The sequence below is a fragment of the Lissotriton vulgaris genome, chromosome 3_1 (genome assembly GCF_964263255.1).
Source record: "Lissotriton vulgaris chromosome 3_1, aLisVul1.2, whole genome shotgun sequence".
NCBI classification, from domain to species: domain Eukaryota; kingdom Metazoa; phylum Chordata; class Amphibia; order Caudata; family Salamandridae; genus Lissotriton; species Lissotriton vulgaris.
The window spans coordinates 422,970,540-422,988,360 of NC_141689.1; the positions used below are offsets into that span (position 1 = coordinate 422,970,540).

The 17,821-nt window shown below is 46.0% G+C and overlaps 1 protein-coding gene across 1 annotated transcript in view; it reads left to right on the plus strand.

The window, feature by feature from the left end:
• MTREX (Mtr4 exosome RNA helicase) overlaps nt 1–17,821 on the plus strand; it is a 751,215-nt gene that overhangs the window by 311,295 nt on the left and 422,099 nt on the right. The window contains exon 11 of the mRNA XM_086960637.1: nt 9,593–9,724. Within this exon, the coding sequence (XP_086816763.1) occupies nt 9,593–9,724 (132 nt within the window). The remainder of the gene's footprint in view (nt 1–9,592; nt 9,725–17,821) is intronic.

The following is a 17,821-nucleotide window of genomic DNA, read 5'->3' on the forward strand; positions in this document are numbered from 1 at the left end:
GTGTTCAGCTGCAGTACTAGCAGACTTGAGCCCAGGGCGCAGGTATCAGTGAAGAAGCGGAGGAGGCACGAAGAATTCTTGTGTGTGGTATATCTCCGTGTCTGGATTTGTTTGGAACCTCGCGCTCTGGAGGCAAGTCTTTCAAATTTTGGCTCCGCATCTTGAACTTTTTATTTGCGGTTTGGTCTTTGTTGCCAGCAAGTTGTCTGCTCAGGACTTCAGGGCCCAGAATCCTCTGGGTTTTTTTTCCTCATACTTTTTCATCAAAGGCTAACTGTGGGAAAGTTCTAAGATGGGCAAACTCCTGAATGCTCGAATTAAGGCATAAGCCCGCCGTCCGCAGGCTAAAGAAGCAGCCGCCAAATTAACCGGTAAAGAGGAGACATCCATGCACTCTTCTGAAAGTTCTGATGAGTTGGAGGGGTCCCTCACAGATTTTCCCATTCAAACCAGCCCAAGGCGGTAATTTGGCACCAGTTGAGGCAGTGGAGACAGGGGGCTTGCACACTGGTTTGGAAGTGGTTCAGATAGGGCAACCTACTCAAGACAGCACGAAGGATGCTAAAAAAGTTAGGGTACCGGGGGCCCTTAAAGTTCCGAAGCAATTTCCTCTGTTCAAGAAAAAGCCTGATTTGATTTCGGCTGGTAGTCTGGCTCCGCCTGTTGCTCAGTTAGTTGGTTTCTCGGGACTTTTGGGATCAAGCCATTCTTCGGAAGCATCAGCTGCCACAATTTTGGATACTCTTTTAAATATGGCAGCTAACACAATCTCCGTCTCTATGTCTCCGCATGGCAAAAAAAGCCTGCCTCTTGCAGGTCAAAGAGAAGATGAATTGGTAAATGCTGCAGTGTCATCTGGCGCCCTTAGATCTGCGGGCTCTGTGGGTCCTGCGGGCTCTTTTAGTCCTATTCTCGATATGGACACCGAGACTGTGGGGGAGTTGCGGATGTCAGTCAAAAGACATGCTCAATTTGATTTTAGACGATATCAGGGAAATGAAAAGGTATCAAAAGGCTGAGTTGGCTGCAATACATGAGCGGCTGGACAAAATTGAAGATTTAGTGTCATCTTTCCCTGCCCGTCTTCAAGAGGCGTAGAGCAGAATTTCTAATTTGGAAGACCAAATGATAGAGGTGAAGAAAGATGTCAAAATTATGTTTAAAACCTCAAGGACACTGGAAACGAAATTGGATGATCTAGAAAACTACAACCGAAGATCCAATCTTAGAATAGTGGGGGTTCCAGAAGGTATGGAGGGATCCAATATGGTCCATTAGGTCATCTCTTTTCTACAGCAGAAAGTGGTCCCAGAATTCAAGGGTGACTTAATGATTACTCGCGCCCATATGGTCCCAGCCCAGCCGTTCCCAAACTCCACACTCCCCCGTACAATTCTTTTGAACTTTTCTGATGTCTGAATTAAAGCAACAATTCTGTCTAAGGCTATACAACAGAGACAGTTCACACTCAATGAAACTATTAAATGCCAAATCTTTTCCGACATGTCCGCAGCTGCGGCCCGCAGAAGGAAAGAATTTGTGAAAATTCTTCACCTGTTCAAGGCCAAGGGGGCTCAATCCACTATCGCTCAGCATTCGAAACTGAAAGTTTTGGTTAAGGGCAAATTCTATATCCTGTCAGATGTTGATGAAGCGCAGGAGCTGCTTAGGGAGATTTCGCATGGCGAGAAGGGTTAGATATTGCTGTGCTATCCTTATATTTTTTTCCCTTTCTTTTAGAGATACTTAAGATGTGTTCTTAGAAGTTCGGGGTGTAGAAGGGGCGAGGGGATCAGGGGTTTAAGGGGTGTGAGAGAAGTTGGCCTGATATGCAGTGCTCACTATTCTAGTTATCACTATGCATCAGTCCAAACGACCCTTATGGTGATTGGTTGTAAGTCAACCTTAGACCAGCTATCCTAGTAGCGTGGATACGAGCAGTCTTCGGGCTAAACTCTAGAGGGCGTGTTAAGACAGCTGTTATACCATCATATATACCCCTTGAACACCAAGTGAAAGGACACCACACAAGTGTTATGAAAATAAACAGTGTATTTATTAGAATCACAACAGCCCTGTACTCTTTATGAGGTCAGGGTACTAAGCACACAACGAAACTCTTAGGAAAATACTTCAAGTGCACAATCAATACAAGTGCCCGAGGGCACGGAAAGTTTAGTGGTCTCGGGTGGACCCGATAAGGCAAGTCGGAAGCGGTGGGGACTCTGGACCCTTAAATAAGGAGGCTATGCGGGCACCGAAATGCCGAAGTTACCTAGCCCAAGGGCTGCGGCTGCACAAGTCTTTACAGACGTCGGGAGTCCTCGCTGACGAGCCAAGAGCCGGAAGGAAGGAGTTGCTGGTCGGCGACCAGTTGAAGATAGTTCGTAGAGATCCAAGCCTGGATCAGGGATGGATGACACCTGAAAGCAGAGGGGACCAAGTTCGTACTACTAGCCAGTAGTCAGAGGGTACCAGGAGGGCACCGGATGATCGTCACCTCGACTAGGTGAGTGGGCGACGCTAGGCTCTGCAGTCTCACGGACCAGGAGGCATTGTCGGCCACCAGGATGGAGGTGCGAGCTGTCCCACGAAGGTTGATGCTGTCGGCGTCGCTGGGCCCAGGATTGGGGCAACAAGCCTTGGCAAATTTCAGGGCCACGTGGTGGGTCTAAAATGGCGTCTTGAGTGGACCAGGAGGGTCCGGGGTGCTCCTCTCTCAGAAGGGAGCAAAGGCCAGTCTGGAGCAACCAGACCAGCAGCGTTGGTTGTCGGGTGTCGTCTAGAAGGTCACAAGCCAGCGGCTAGTAACCAGACAACGTGCTGAGCGGCAAAAGCAGAAGGGCCCCACGCAGATCGTGGAGATACTGGGAGGCTGCACTTCGGTGCTGGAGCTGCTCAGGGTCGGGGCTTCTCGGACCCCAGAGCACTCTTCAGAGGATCCCTCGGCGGTCGTGCTGGTTAAGAAATCGTGCAGGTTTTGATGATGGCCGGTCCCTTGAGGTCTCGTCGCACCGACGGATCTCAGCTGAGCTGACGATGTGGGTAGAGGTCAGAGGTGCCAGGGAAGCCGGTTCTCGTCGAGCTGGGCAGTCGGATTCCTGAGGAAGGACTTGCAGCAAACCGCAGAGTTCTTAGATGGTGCCTGCGGGTGCAGGGTGACTACTCCTTAGCCACAAGGGAGAAATCTTGAGAAGAGTCTCGAATGTCCTTTCGTAGAAAGTAGTCTTGATTATAAGATGATCTAATTTGGAAGGGTCCCCGCTCCTGCCTTTATCCTAAAGAAAGGGGTGGGTACGGGACTAGGTCCTGCCCTAGGGGTGGGACCAGAAAGGGGGGTAGTTACACCCCTCTCCCATGCCGGACTCTCCCCAGGCCAGGGGCTGGTGTGCCCCTGGAACTGGTTCTAGCCGGCAGATGCATAGTGAGCACCGGGGTGCCACTCCGCAGTCACCTTCCTGTAAAGCCCTGCCTACCCAGGATACACAAAACCCTGTCTGGGATGGTGCGAACACCGCCCCGGACAGGAAACCCTTTGTCCAAGCTCTCCTCGCTGGAAGGACTCCCAGCAGCAGGAGGTCAGACTCGTGTCTGTGGTGGCAGCGTCCATTTTGTGGAGCTGAGGCTTCAGTTAACTTTAACCGGGGTTCACAGTTACGTACATGTCGTGTCCCTCTAGAAGGGTGGAATGCTAACCCCGTTGCCAGCATTGATGAGGGGTCAGTATCCCGATTCGTATGACACCTTACTCGACATGTCTTGATAACGCGATACCGAAGTTAGCGATATAGGATGCGTTATCATGGAACAGCCATTGGGTCTTGGTTCCGCAAGCTGCAACCGGGCTCGGCTCGTGCCAGAGCCCAATTCACACGATTCCACGCACTCTGCCTTCACGATTGTCAAGGCCTGCCATAGGAGTGACTGATAGGAACTCGGGTGTCCATTTGAGGGTTAGATATAGGTATACTATATCTAAAGCAAAGGGCGAGTACGCCACCTTGCCCTAGCTGTCGTGCAGCCAGTTGTGTCAGATTTAGATGGCCATCCAGGGGTGGCATGATACATGCTTCAGCCCCTGGTAGGCCCTGGGTACACCGATGCCCTGAGTTACAGGGTCTGACAAGGTGGCCCAGTTCCAATTGGAAATGTACCTAAGGTACATGGAATCCATTTTAGAGAGAGAACAGTAGGCCTGGGGTCCTGATTGGCAGGGCTCCAGGTCAACTAAGTCCGAAAACCAGCAAAACACCAGGAAAAAGTTGGGGGTAACCATAGTCAGGTATCTACCTTCCTACAGGGTGTAACAACACAACACCTTATTGTAGGGGTTAAGGCTCTGTGGCTAGCATGGCTTAAGGGATAGGAGTAGGAGGAGGACCACAGGATGGGGGGGGGGGCTCTGGAGGTTTAGAGCACGGGGTGGGGTGGAAAAAAGCACAAAATATGAAGTCCTTTGTGCTACTGTTTGTAAAAAAAATTATTCTAGGCTGTGGGTTTTTCAAGCCGGGTGTAACTGATAAAGGAAAAAAGGGGTGGACAGATAGATTGTGTAATGTCTAATGTTAATGAGATGTTTTTTTTTTCTTCATGTTTCTGATTTTGATTCTTTATTGATCCTTTATTAGAATGGGTCTGAAAATAATTTCTTTTAACGTTAATGGTTTAAACGATAAGAAAAAAATACAAGCAATAGAAATGTGTGTCAAGACTGAAACCCCTGCTGTAATATTGTTGCAGGAGACTCATATTACAGTTACAAAAATCGAGGAGTTCTCTATGTTTAAATCATGGGCTTCATTTCAAGGTTTTTCCTCGTTCTCTGAGTCTCAGTGGGGGGTTGCCCTCTTTTTAAATAAGAATATATATGCGGAAGTTATACAGACAGAACAGGGAGGTTCAAGACATTGGTGCTGGGCTACATGTAAAATTAACAACAGACAAAGACCTATTACGTTGGTTAGTTTCTACGCCCCCGTTGAGGATAACTCTGGGATTTATGAGGATCCGTTTCAATCTCTACTGATGGTGGGAGGGAATATTGTTATTGGCGGCGATTTTAATATTCTGATGAATTTAAAGTTGGATTCAACTACTTATATGAAAAAACAGCTCAAGCCAAAAACATTTAGGTCTATTTCCAATAACATGACTATTCTTGATCTTTGTGACCCATGGCGTACACATAACCCATTAAAAAAAGAATATACTTGCTGGTCGGGCAGATTTCGGTCTTCCTCCCGTATTAATTTTTTTCTTGTCTCTAGACAACCTAATTTTCACCAGCAGAAAATCTTGCATAATGGGTTTTCCGACCATGCAATGTTAGTTATTGATCTAACATTGGGGGAATATGTAAGAACTCCCAAGCGATGGGTGTTCAATAAAACATATTTGCATGATGAAGCATGGGTTGCTTCACTTAAACTAGAAATCAGATTTTATTGCTCGCAATATCGAAACGGCTCCTCTTAATTTTGTTTGGAACTCCTTGAAGGCTTTTATTCGGGGCATAGTTATTGGGAAAGATGCTGCAGAATTGCTCGCAGCCAAGAACATAAAGAATTCGCTCCAACAAAAAATACAGGTTTTAACTCATTTAAGGCTGCAGAATCCCACTGGAAGTCTGAAAAATCAATTAAATGAGGCCAAGCTGGAACTTAGCGCAAATGTTTTTGCTCAAAGCGAGGAGATCTTTCTCAAGCAATCGCAAAAAAATTATGAAGAAAGCAACTTTACAGGGACATTTTTGGCCTGGCAGGCTAGAGAACACGCCGCCGCAAATTTGATCTGTTCCTTAAAATGCCCTGTCACGCATATAGAGACATCAGAGTCGGCTGAGATAGGGAGGATAATGCTTTCTCATTACAACAAGGTCTATAGTAGACAACTTAATATAGATCAACAAAAGCTATTTGATTTTTTATGTAAATATGGGCTGCCTACTCTCTCCCCCATCAACTGACAATGGCAAGCCCATTTACCAAGGAAGAAGCCGAGCTGGTGGTGAAAGACCTTCCAAATGGTAAGGCCTGTGGGCCTGATGGGTTCCCTGCCGAGTTTTTCAAGCTATTTTTTAGTTCCTTTTCCGATCATTTTTTTGCAATTATTAAATTCTATGCTTGATGACGGTCCAGTTCCAGATTTGTTTCTGGAAGGAACTGTGGTGAGCTTTTTGAAGAAGGGAAAAGAGGCTAAAGACCCTAATTCATACAGACCCATTAAACTATTAAATTCGGATTACAAAATTACCACAAAATTATTATCCACACGTTTTAATTCTTTTTCAGCAGACTTGATTTATCCGGACCAAAATGGTTTTATAGCCGGTCAACAATTGATAACTAATACACATTTTTTGATCGAGGCCTTAGATTATTTTGAGACAAGAGGGGTTCCTGCATTAATTTTGTTATTAGATGCGGAAAAGGCTTTTGATTTGGTAGTTTGGGCAACACTTTTTATTATTTTACAGTATTTTGGGATCCCAGAGAAAATCACAAATCTGATTCAGAATCTTTACACGAGTGCCAAAGCCAACGTTATTATTAATACAGCCATGGTGGAATCAGTATTAGTTAAGCGGGGCACGAGGCAGGGTTGCCCATTGTCACCTGTTCTTTTTGCTTTTTTTATTGAACCTCTAGCAGTCGCAATTCGGAATTGTGCAAATATTTCTCCTCCCGTCACCTCCATGGCCAAGATTACATTATATGCTGACGATATCATGTTGTTAATCAAACCTGATATGCAATCTCAAACATAGGCTTTGCAGATGTTTGAAGAATTTGAGGCTTTGGGGGGAGATCTGATTAATAAAAAGAGGACGGAAATTTTGGTATGTGGTGGTATAGACCCAGAACTTCACTCGATATAGGCAGCTGCATCAATAATAGACCCAAAAGATATCTAGGGGTCTTGTTCTCTGCCTGAGGTAAAGATCTGTATATACTTAATTTTGATCCCCTTTTTCAAAAAGTTTGCGCAATGTTAGCACGCTGGAATTCATTGCCATTATCTATTCTTGGCCAAGTTGCGTTAATTAAAATATCTGTCCTTCCCTTATTTAATTTTTTGTTTTCTACGATTTCCTGTTTTTTTGCCCGGATCCTTTTTTCTAAAGCAGAATCTTTGTTCTCAGCCTTTGTTTGGGCTAAAAAGACACCTCGAATCGCAAAAGGAACTCTATATGAGGATACGGACCAAGGCGGTCTTGCCCTACTAAATCTTAAGGATTATTATAATGCATATTTTGCACAGTATTTAGCTAGATTTGAAAACCAAACTCAAGGTCAGAAGCTATTTATAATTATTTTTTTTTGATTTAATGTGTCTTGAGATTCAGATACCCTCCCCGCTTCAAGTACTTAAATCACCCAAATTTGTCAGTTATAAGACAATGAATTGGTTTTTTAAGAGACGTTCTGCGATGCTTAAAAGATATTCCCTTCCCTGTTTATATTTAACAACCCCCTTGAAGAGTGTATTTTCACTCATAGGCATTGAAATAAGTCCCGAGATAGTTGCCAACTGGCGGCGGGCAGGGTTTAATATCTTAAAGGATTTTGTAAGGAATGAATCATGGATAACCCTGCCAGAGATGGCATGTTTAATTCATGGTAACTTTTTACTGATAGGTTCATATAATTTGATTTATAGAACGTTGGGGCAAATGGACCCTACACAGATTCGCCAATCTACCCAGTTGACTAATGATCTTTTTATGGATTCCTGGGTAAGGAAACCGGGCGAGTGGAAACGGTGCTTAATTTTGAGTAGGGAGGAGGATTTAAACATAAAATCAATCAATAAATGGAAGGGACAAGAAAATCATGTGTTATTTCTGAATACTTGGAAGATCATTAATAAATTCAATTTTACTGTATTAAGGGGAGCTAACTGGCGCAGAATGCTATTTTTTAGTGAATTGCTTCTGTATCGTACACCAGCGGTTATCGCTAAAATGTACATTATTAAATCACCCAACTGTTTTAGGTGTTTACATTACGCTCCAGCTAATTGGTCCCATACAATAGTTCATTGTTCTAAGATCAAGGTTTTTTGGGATGGAATTTTTCTTTTTCTTTAAAATTATTATAATGTTATGATCCTTTCGAAGGTCAAGTTAATGTTGTATGGATTCGATCCAGATCTTAAGCTTTCAAAACAGTTGGTAAGACTTGTTTACATCGCAATGGCGGTGGCTAGGTCGCTGCTATTACAGAACTGGCGTTCAGAGCAGAGCCCCTCGGCACAGGAATGGTTTCAGAAAATGAAAAGAGTCCGAAAACAGCCATTTGCACAATACCCAATACTATACCGACTGCCAAAATTAAGAGTTATGTTTTCAGATGTGTAAAATAATGTGATACAATATAATCTGATATGTAAACATGTTGCAAGGAAATTACTATTACTTATTCCGAAAATGTTAAGTGAAGTGGCAGAAACTGGACCAAACACATAGCTACCTGTAAGTCACCTGCACTGCAGCTTTAGGTCCTTGTGAAAATCATTTAAGTATGGTATCATGAAAATTGAAATTATTATGCTTAGACTTCGCATTCACATCTGACAGTTATGCCATAACTTCCAATATTATTGGAAATAAAATCCACTAATTTGACTACCAATGTCTTCGTAGCAGGCGGGATGGACCGCAGCAGCCTTGAACGAGTGGTGCACGTGAAGCGCCACTGCGAGCGATCTGGTTTCAATTATTGCGCCTGTGTCTGGGCACGAAAATTGAAAACAGATGTCTTTGTGCGGGTAACTGACACCAATAGGTCATGGGCAGAGCAACACGACCGCCTTTGGCCTATTCGTGCTGTCTTTATAAAAAATACGCCCGCAAACGCCAATACCGTGGCTCGTGCATGTGCGATTCCGGGGGACATTTTGGAACCCTCCACAAAAGGGCTCTTGCCCTGCGTTAGCACTGCTTCGCAGTGCAATGCAGGGGGCGAGCCCTAAAATGTGTTGTGGGAGCAGCTATTCATTCATTGTTGCCATCGGAGAACTCAACACCCCATGGGGAGTCTGGGACAGTAAAATGGTTTATTACCATTGATAAGTGCCCTCTTTGTTTACCTACACACTGCAAATGTAAAGTTTTCAGTAATCCTGAAGAGAACTTATTAGTGTGAGGTTTTTGGACCCAAGCAGTTAAATTTTTAAAAGCACACACCTGCTGCAGAAAAGCAAAATTTAGAAACGTATTACCTTTTTCTTATATGTCGAAGTGATGTTTTTCTTTTTCTTCAGTCTTACATTCCATATTTAAATTTGTGTAGCTGTGACAACTTTTTACTTACAATTACAAATGATGGACGAAAGAGTTTGAAGCAAATATTTTTTCGATTTTAAGGGCAGAGCGCCTTTATGTAGTCTGATCAGTCCCATGTGCTCCAGTGTTCAAATGCCATATGTTAGGAGCATTAAATTGATCTGGAACGCATTTAAGTAAATGTCTCTGAATATTTGCCAACTTTGATTTGCCCCGAAATAAGTGCTGCATGTGTCAGTTTATGCAACTCAGCAATCTATTGTCCTCTTGCTAAATCTCTAAATCATTACTCATCATTTGCTTCAGGTCCATCTAATGTATTTAAAATTGTGAAGATGATCATGGAAAGAAACTTTCAGCCTGTAATTATCTTCAGCTTCAGTAAGAAGGACTGCGAGGCCTATGCACTACAGGTTTCAAAACTTGACTTCAACAATGGTATGTATGGATGCTCCTTAGCATTGTTTTTCATGTACAGTCTGGTAAAATGTTTGTGGATACCTATTCGCTTTTTCTTCACTGCTATCTCCTGTATTTTTTTAAATGTTGGTTACTTGTTTATGTTCTAGAGCACTTTGGTAAATGTCTAACTTTAGTTTACTCAAGTTCTTTGTACATAATGTTAATACGCCTGCTTGAAAGCATTTTCCTTTACCGGCCTACCAAGGGGCACACTGCTGTGCCTGGCTGCCCCTAGACATTTTCACTTGGAAGATGCACTAAATTGCATCATTACTTGCCCAGCTGGCTAATGAGCACTATCTCCTGGCTGTCACACCATTTGCCACCCTCGTTATCTGATGAACGAATTAGTACCATTGTCTGTCTTTCATATTTATTACGGCCACTGACTTTACCCATTGGGTAGCATTATCTTTTCCCAATGCTATTCATCTGTACACTCTGCTTCGTATTGCAAACACTGAGTATATCGCCTTTCTTCTGTTTTCCATTCTTTTCTGATTTAAGATGCTTTCCAAACTTGTGCTTCAAATTTATGAATTTGGCTTACCTGTTTGCAATTAAATGTTGCTTGCCCTTCTCTTTATAATTGTAGAAAACATTCATATTGAAAAAATGTAGAGTTTCATAAGAGTTATTCTCAAACCGCATCTTGGTGCAGTTTAATATACCTTTCTGTCAGATGCTTTTAAACTAGATTTTATTGATTTTTCGATTTTTCATATTTCATATTTTACATATTCAGTATTGTACATGTAGTCCTGCCTTTATATAAGCTGGTTTGTCTCAGCAGTAATACAAACTATTCCCTTCACTCCCCTCCCCACCCTGCTTTGAGTTGCACTCACTTCTGTATAAGTGTCTAGCCAGGCAGTGATCGTGTAGCATCGGCCTCTTCGTGTCCCCTGTCACTGTGGTTTCTCATATAGCAGAGTTAATGCCTCTGGCAGGCTGTCCTCTATTGTGTCTGGCCTTGTTCCTCCCCTACCCAGTTAGGTGTTATGGGCTACGATGGTTCTGCCCTCTCCTCCTCATGCCCATTGGCTGCCAGTTCTCCTACTAGTTGTTACTATGCTCTTGCCCCGTCTATTTTGCCGATGGCCTGTCTCGCTTCTCTAAGCAGTAATCTCCCTTCGACCCTTGCTCATATTTCCACTTCCTTTTCCCATTCTCCTACTCTGTCCCCCTGGTGCAATTCCGAGTTATCTCCCATTTAGCCAGGACATAGGCTAGGTCCTGGAATGTCTGTTTTCTTGAATCTCACGCCTAGCATTGCAGTGTGCAGCGCGAGACCTCTTGAAAGGGCTTCAGAAAGCTAAACACACGCTTGTGTGTGTGGGTTTACTTTCCCCATGTGTAATTGCCTTTTGCATTGTTTTTTATTTAATTTTTTTTAAACGGCACGCGATTGGGCAAAGGCAGGCGCATGTCCCGCCTTTGATCTGCCCATTCCCACCGGTGGCCAACACGCGCAGCAGTGCGTGTGCTGGCCACCGGTGGGAATGGGTATTCCTTTGCCCCCGCTCCTCTGTGGTGCGCTTGCCGCGCTCCCTCCCCCCCGCTCCTCTGTGGTGCGCGTGCACTACTAGTTGTTGAATCGCGGCACCCGTGCTTTACTTTTAACATTAAAAGTAAAGCGCGGGTGCCGCGATGATGCCAAAAGTAAAGAAATAGATTTTTTTTCTATTTCTTTACTTTTGGTATAATCACGGCACCCGCGCTATACTTTTAATGTTATAAATAAAGCGTGCGTGCCGAGATTATACCAAAAGTAAAGAAATAGAAAAAAACATCTATTTCTATACTTTTGGTATCGCGGCACCCGCACTTTACTTTTAACATTAAAAGTAAAGCGTTGGTGCCACGATGGTTGTTCCCCCTGCTGTGGTTTCCTTAGTGACGCAGCGATGACCAATTGAATCGCTGCTCCCCCCTCCGCCCCTTCTCCTATACAGTACCGGGAAATGCATAGGAGCGACGAGAGGCAAGCCCGCTGCAGCCCGAAACTTAGCCGCTTTTGAAAGAAGTGATATGGGGTTCAACAGCTGAAGCAGCGGTTCACATATAACGTTGCTGATATCCGTGTAATTCTTTCCTGGTAGTTACCCATGCCTGTCCCGCCAGGAACGGGGGATGGACAGTAAAGCGGAGCTTGCATTCTGTGCTTGTTTCGCTGTACGGTTTATTCAGTGGACTGCGCAGATGTGTTCTGTCCTTCCTAATTTAGAGGTAGGAATAGAGGCACGCTGTGACATGGGGCTTGGAGCATAAACGGACCGTCTCCCTAGCCCCCAAAACAACCAGTGCTAGAGGATTTCCCCCCCCCCCCCAATAAAAACAACTGGACTTGCCCTCGCGCGAACTGCATTGTCTAATAATGTGCGAGGGGAGTGTGTTTGTTGGGGTGGGGGAGGTCGCGGAGGTGCCGTGCTTGTTATCGCTGCTCACCTGTATTATTACCTAGAATTGTTTAATTCCCATGCTATGCTGTGCCGTATTTGTATAGCGATGTGAGCTTGCAGGCGGTGCACAGGCTATATAACCACTCTCAATCAGATATAAAACAAGCATTTGCAATGCAATAGGTCTCGCAGCATTAAAGTTTGAGTTATTCGCATTGTATATGACAATGCGTTGCATTACTTTTTTAGCAATGTCTGTATTGGTGTATAAAGATGATTTGCAAGATGATAGCTGTTGCAAAATATTAAGCAATGTTGGCAATAATATTATATTATAATAATATTGTAAGTTACTGTTGTACTTATAAGCATTTTGGTAGCGCATAGTGATGTTGTGGTGGCTCCGCGTACAGGGCGGCCTGGCTGAGGGCCATGCTCGCCTCCTCCGGTACACCAGCTGCCGGGCAGCAGCATCAGACAGTGTGAAGGCCTCTCCGTGCACAAACACGTCCACTGGGGAGGGTTACAGGCACAAATTTCATCTAATGTCAACTCTCTCTCAGCCCGTACTGTCACAACAGCTGCTTGGGTGAGGGCGCCCGCAGGGGCTGCACTGCTTCTCAGTCTCAAGCAGGTGTTGGGCCATAAAGCAGGAGGGTGAGAAATTTGGGTACAACATTTATTCTTTACGCACATTTGTGGAAAAGGTACGCAGAGTTCGATTCGGCAAAACATGGGCATATTTATAATTACAAATACAATGTGTGTTTTATAAAGTGATTGCGGCTTAAAGTCTTGCAGCAGCGTCGGAAACTGAATAATTCCCATTTTACTGCCCGGGAGAGGATGGAAGCCTGGCGTCTTATTATGTGCTGTATGTTTGATGGCTGCCCACACCTCCTGCAGTGTAACCTTCCACCCTAGCTCTTCAGTCTCTTCTGGATCTAGGTGCCATAACCTTAGCCTCTCCAAATATTCTTGCGCCGTCATTCTATCGCACTGCGCCAAGCTCTTATAAAGGCCAGCATAGTACTTAGCAAAGATATCATTAATCTTCTCCTGTGTATATTGCCTCATGCCCTCCTCAGCATCCAACTCCACTATTGGAGAACCCATGTCTTTGGGGTTTGCCAACCATGCTAGAGGGGACCACTATTTGTCCCTCTCTGCATGTGTTCGCTCTAGAAAGTGTTTATAATCAAACCACCTGAGCCTCTTGGTTTGTTTCGCTACCTCCTCTTTAGCCTCTTGGACTGTCTGCTGGAGCTCTGGGTGTCCTGGGAGTCTGCACTCTAACTCTGAGAGTCTCAGCTGCCTCTTTGACCTCCTTGAGTGTACGCCTGACCCCTCTGATTTCTGCTATTCATTGGCCACGCAGTATCACCATAAAGGTGTCCCACTCTGTCTGTGGAGAAGAAGCCGTCAGTCTGTTCACGATCAGTATTGTGTGATTTTTGCCCCATATCCCCTCCCAAAACTCCTGATCTTCTAGGACTTCTGGGCGGAGTCTCCTGGTAAGTATCGCGGGTCTAGAGCGAGCCCACTTAAGACTTAATAGCATTGGGTTATGGTCTGAAATTGTGTGAGATAAATATTCGGCGGTGTGTACTAGGTTCTGTATGTCTGCAGTGCACAGGAAGGCATCTAATCTCATGTGGAGCTCGTGTACCGCTGAAAAGTATGCATAATCCCTGTCCCTAGGCTGAACGATTCTCCAGGAGTCCAACAGTCCCCATAAGTGTCACGAGTTGCTGAATGCTTGTGATGCGCACGCGGTCAGGAAATCTTGCAGTGGGGGGGTGAGACATGTCTAGATGCACATAATCTATGTTAAAGTCTCCCCCCATTATCATAGCGCCGGTCCGGTATGGAGCAAGGCAGTGGTTCATTGGGGTAAAGAAAGCAGATTGCTCAGTGTTTGGGGCATATACTCACTATGCTCAGTTCATGTCCTTCCCATCGTCCTCAAATGTCCACATAGCTGCCCTCCGGGTCCTCTAGGGAGTCTACGAGCTGGAATGGGACCCCTGCCTGGATCCAGATCATTGTCCCTCATGCATAAGCCAAATACTTGGTATAATAAGCTTGCCCTCTCCAGCGCCTCTGTAACGCGATCTCCTCTTTCTGCGTGAGGTGCATTTCTTGCAACATCTATTTGAACGCCCCCCCTTCGGAGGTAGGAAAATACTTTATATCTCTTTGCCATTGTGTGCATTCCTCTAATAATCCAAGTCATGCATTTATACAGGTGCGTGCCTGCCATCTAGTGTTACATTAAAAAAATACGCATCCACGTCCCCCCTTATCCCCGTTTCTTCAACTGGGACAAACTCCCTTTGATCTGTGACATAATCTGTAGGCGGGGCAACTCAAGACCCTCCCTCTGTGGAAACTGTAAACCATTCCCCCAACTCCCTCTCCCCAGGACAAGTAGAAGAACGCCTCCCATCAAAACTAGTAAGTTAGTTCTGCATGTGGCTGCTTGCAGATTGTTAGGTCAGAGGGGGTGGTCCATTGCTCCTCCAGCCCTCATGGCCGCCACCCAGCTCATAGGCATCAGGAAATCCCTGTAAGCCCAACCCCAACGCAACCCCAGTACCTTATCTCTGGGCCAATTGTATTGAGTTTGAATTTGAATTTGAATGGGGATTTGTAAGCTACCCTAGGGCGTCCCAGCCCTGATTGACCTGTAGTTCCAGAGGGGGAGTAGAAGAAGTGAAAGATTATGGGAAGAGCCAAGTTTTTAGTTGCCTACGAAAGGCCAAAAGATTGTGTTCTCTCCACATGCAAGTGGGAGAGCGTTCCACAGTTTTGGGGCGTTCTAGGAGAACAAGCGCCCCCCGGATCGGGACTTTTTTATTCTGGGAACGCTGGCCAGGGAGAGGGAATCTGATCCAAGTTGTTTGTTAGAGTGATGGGGTTTGACGAAGGATCTCAGAATCGGAGGGCCTCTGCCTTGCATTATTTTGTGTGAAATGCATAAGGTCTTAAAGGTGATCCTTTCTTTAACTGGAAGCCAGTGCAGGCTTTTGAGTGCTGGTTTAGCAGAGCATCTCGATTTGGTTCCGGTTAAGAGTCTGGCAGCAGCGTTCTGAGCGCATTGCAGTCTGTAAATAACTGATGCCGGTGCCCCCAGGTACAGGACGTTGCCATAGTCCAGTCTGGAGTTCACCAACCCCTGCAACAGCAATTTCCTTGATTGGAAGGGGATCAGATGGAGGATTTTTCGCGCCATTCGAATGAGGCCAAAGCAAGTGCCCGTGGTTTTTCTTGCCTGAGTTTTGAAATTGAGGTCTTGATCCAACCAGATGCCAAGACTTTTGACTTCGGGTTTGGGGGTAGGAGGTGTTCCCATGCATGGCGGCCAAGAAAGGGATGGAGGGAGTTTGCGAGGATTTCCCAGGAGAAGTATCTCGGATTTTTCCCGTTTAGTTTTAATCGAGATTCGCACATCCAGTGGAAGACTCTTTCGAGACACCTTGCCAGATTGTCTAGGCTTTTGCTCAGCTGGTTTATGGAGACCACCAGCTATGTGTCATCGGCATACATGACTGTTTTTATGCCGAATGGAGAAATAATGTCCTCTAAAGGGGACATGTAGACGTTAAAAAGTGTGGGGCTCAGGGAGGAGCCCTGGGGGACCCCACACTGTAGTGGCAGGGCTTTGGACACGGCTGTGCCATCCGACACTTGGAAGGTTCTTCCTTCCAGAAAGGATTTGATCCAGGACAGGGCGGAGCCAGCGACTCCTATCAAACTTAGCCGGTGGATGAGGATGGCATGATCCACCGTGTCGAAGGCGGCACTCAGGTCGAGGAGGATCACTGCCACTGATCCTCCTGCGTCTATGATGGTTCTTGCCTCTTCGACCACGGCTAGCAGAGCCTGCCAGATTCCCTTCTTGGTTACCGCATCCACATGTGTCTCAGATTATACCAACAGCTGTCTGCGGCGTCACCTCTGGAAGCACTGTGCTCGGGTTCTCAGACTCACATGAGCCCTGTTGGGAGTCAGTCTCTATCCCTGTATCATTTTCTTCAGATGACGCGTGCTCCTTCTCCTTTCCGCTTATCAGTGCCACCACCTTCATCGCCTTTTGCCTTTCCATTCAGGCCTCCTCCTGCGTTGGGGCCAGCGCGTCTGTCTTGGTCCTTTTTTTGCGAGGCCTGTCTACTCATTCTTAGCTGGTCAAGTTCCTGGGGTGGTCCATGTTCCATTGTGCGTCTCCAGCCACTCCCAAGCCTCTTGTGGAGTTCGGAAGAACTCCATTCTGTCTGGCGTGGACACTTGAAGCCGGGCTGGATAGAACAATATGCATTTATAGTTCAGTTGGCAGAGTTTTTGCTTCACTCTCTGGAAGGAGCATTGTTGTCTCTGCACTTTTAGAAAAATCTGGAAAGTCTCATACTGTTGCGTTATTTACCTTGATATCTCCCTTTTGTCGTGCTTGAGCTAATATGTGATCCCTGTCCCTTTACTGGAGCAGCTTCTTTACCACTTCTCTTGGGGGAGCTCCAGGCGCAGCGGGGCTCCAGGCACAGGTGGACTCGCCGGTACTAGGTGGGCTCTCTAATGCATAGAACTCCAACAGTCCTTCCAGAGCTATTTCTGTACGTATCCTGGTAAGGTAGTCCACCATGTTGGTGCCTTCCGCTTTCTCGTGCAGTCCTACTACGTGAATATTATTTTTGCAGGACCTGTTTTCAGTGTCTTCTGCTCACAGTTCAAGTGTGTGAACTTTTGTCTCAAGGGCAGCCAACTTCTTTTTATTGCTGCTGTGTCTGGAGCAGTTTCTGCCAGCTGACGCTCATTTGTCGACACACTCCATCAGTCGCCTGTGATCCTCTCTAAGGATACCCATGTCTGTACCTATGGAGTCTATCTTGGCCTTCCGTCTCTCACTGGACGTGGTTATGGCATGCTGGATGTCTTGCAATATCTGGTCTTGTGGCACTCTGCTTGGGATTGAGGATTCTCATTCTCCGTTGGTTTTTTGGCAGAGGCTCCATCTTTGTCCCGCTTCTTTAGCACTTTCCCCATTAGCTGTGCTCTCAGCCCTCTCCTAAGCTACATTCGGGCTTTGCAATGTTTGGGCTGGGTTTTGCCTCAGCAGCTGTCCCCCACTTGGGCACTCTGCCGTGGCCGGCCAAGGCCTCTGCTGCCAGTACTCGTGCACTATTGAGGACCAGTCTACCTTATTATTCTTATTATTGTGCAAACCTAGTGGTCGCAGCTCCTGTGCTTGCTCGTGTGCACTGCTGTGCCCCCAGACACAATCCTTGAGTGGCCCAGCCCATCGTCCTTCCTCCGGGCAATGACCTGGCAATGTCCTCTATATCAAGGAGAGCCCCCAACGCTCTCCCGTCCACTCTACAGTTAGAGGCCCGCCTGGGCGCAGCAGTACCAGCATTTCTCTGTGCAACGGCATTTCCATGTGCAGCATCACTGTCTCAGGGCCCATCCACTAATACTTCCTCTTGCCCCTTCTCGGCTAGGTGGTCTCACCTCATGGGGTCACGGTGTCTCAGCGTCCCGCCTTCTCTTGCACTAGTCGCGCTTCATTATGCTGCTCCAGCAGCTGCCGTTCACCTCTTCTCTCGCCCGGTCCTTCAATTATTGCGGGGGCAGAGAGATTTTGCTGCAGAACTCCGCGCTCCAACTCTCGGGTCAG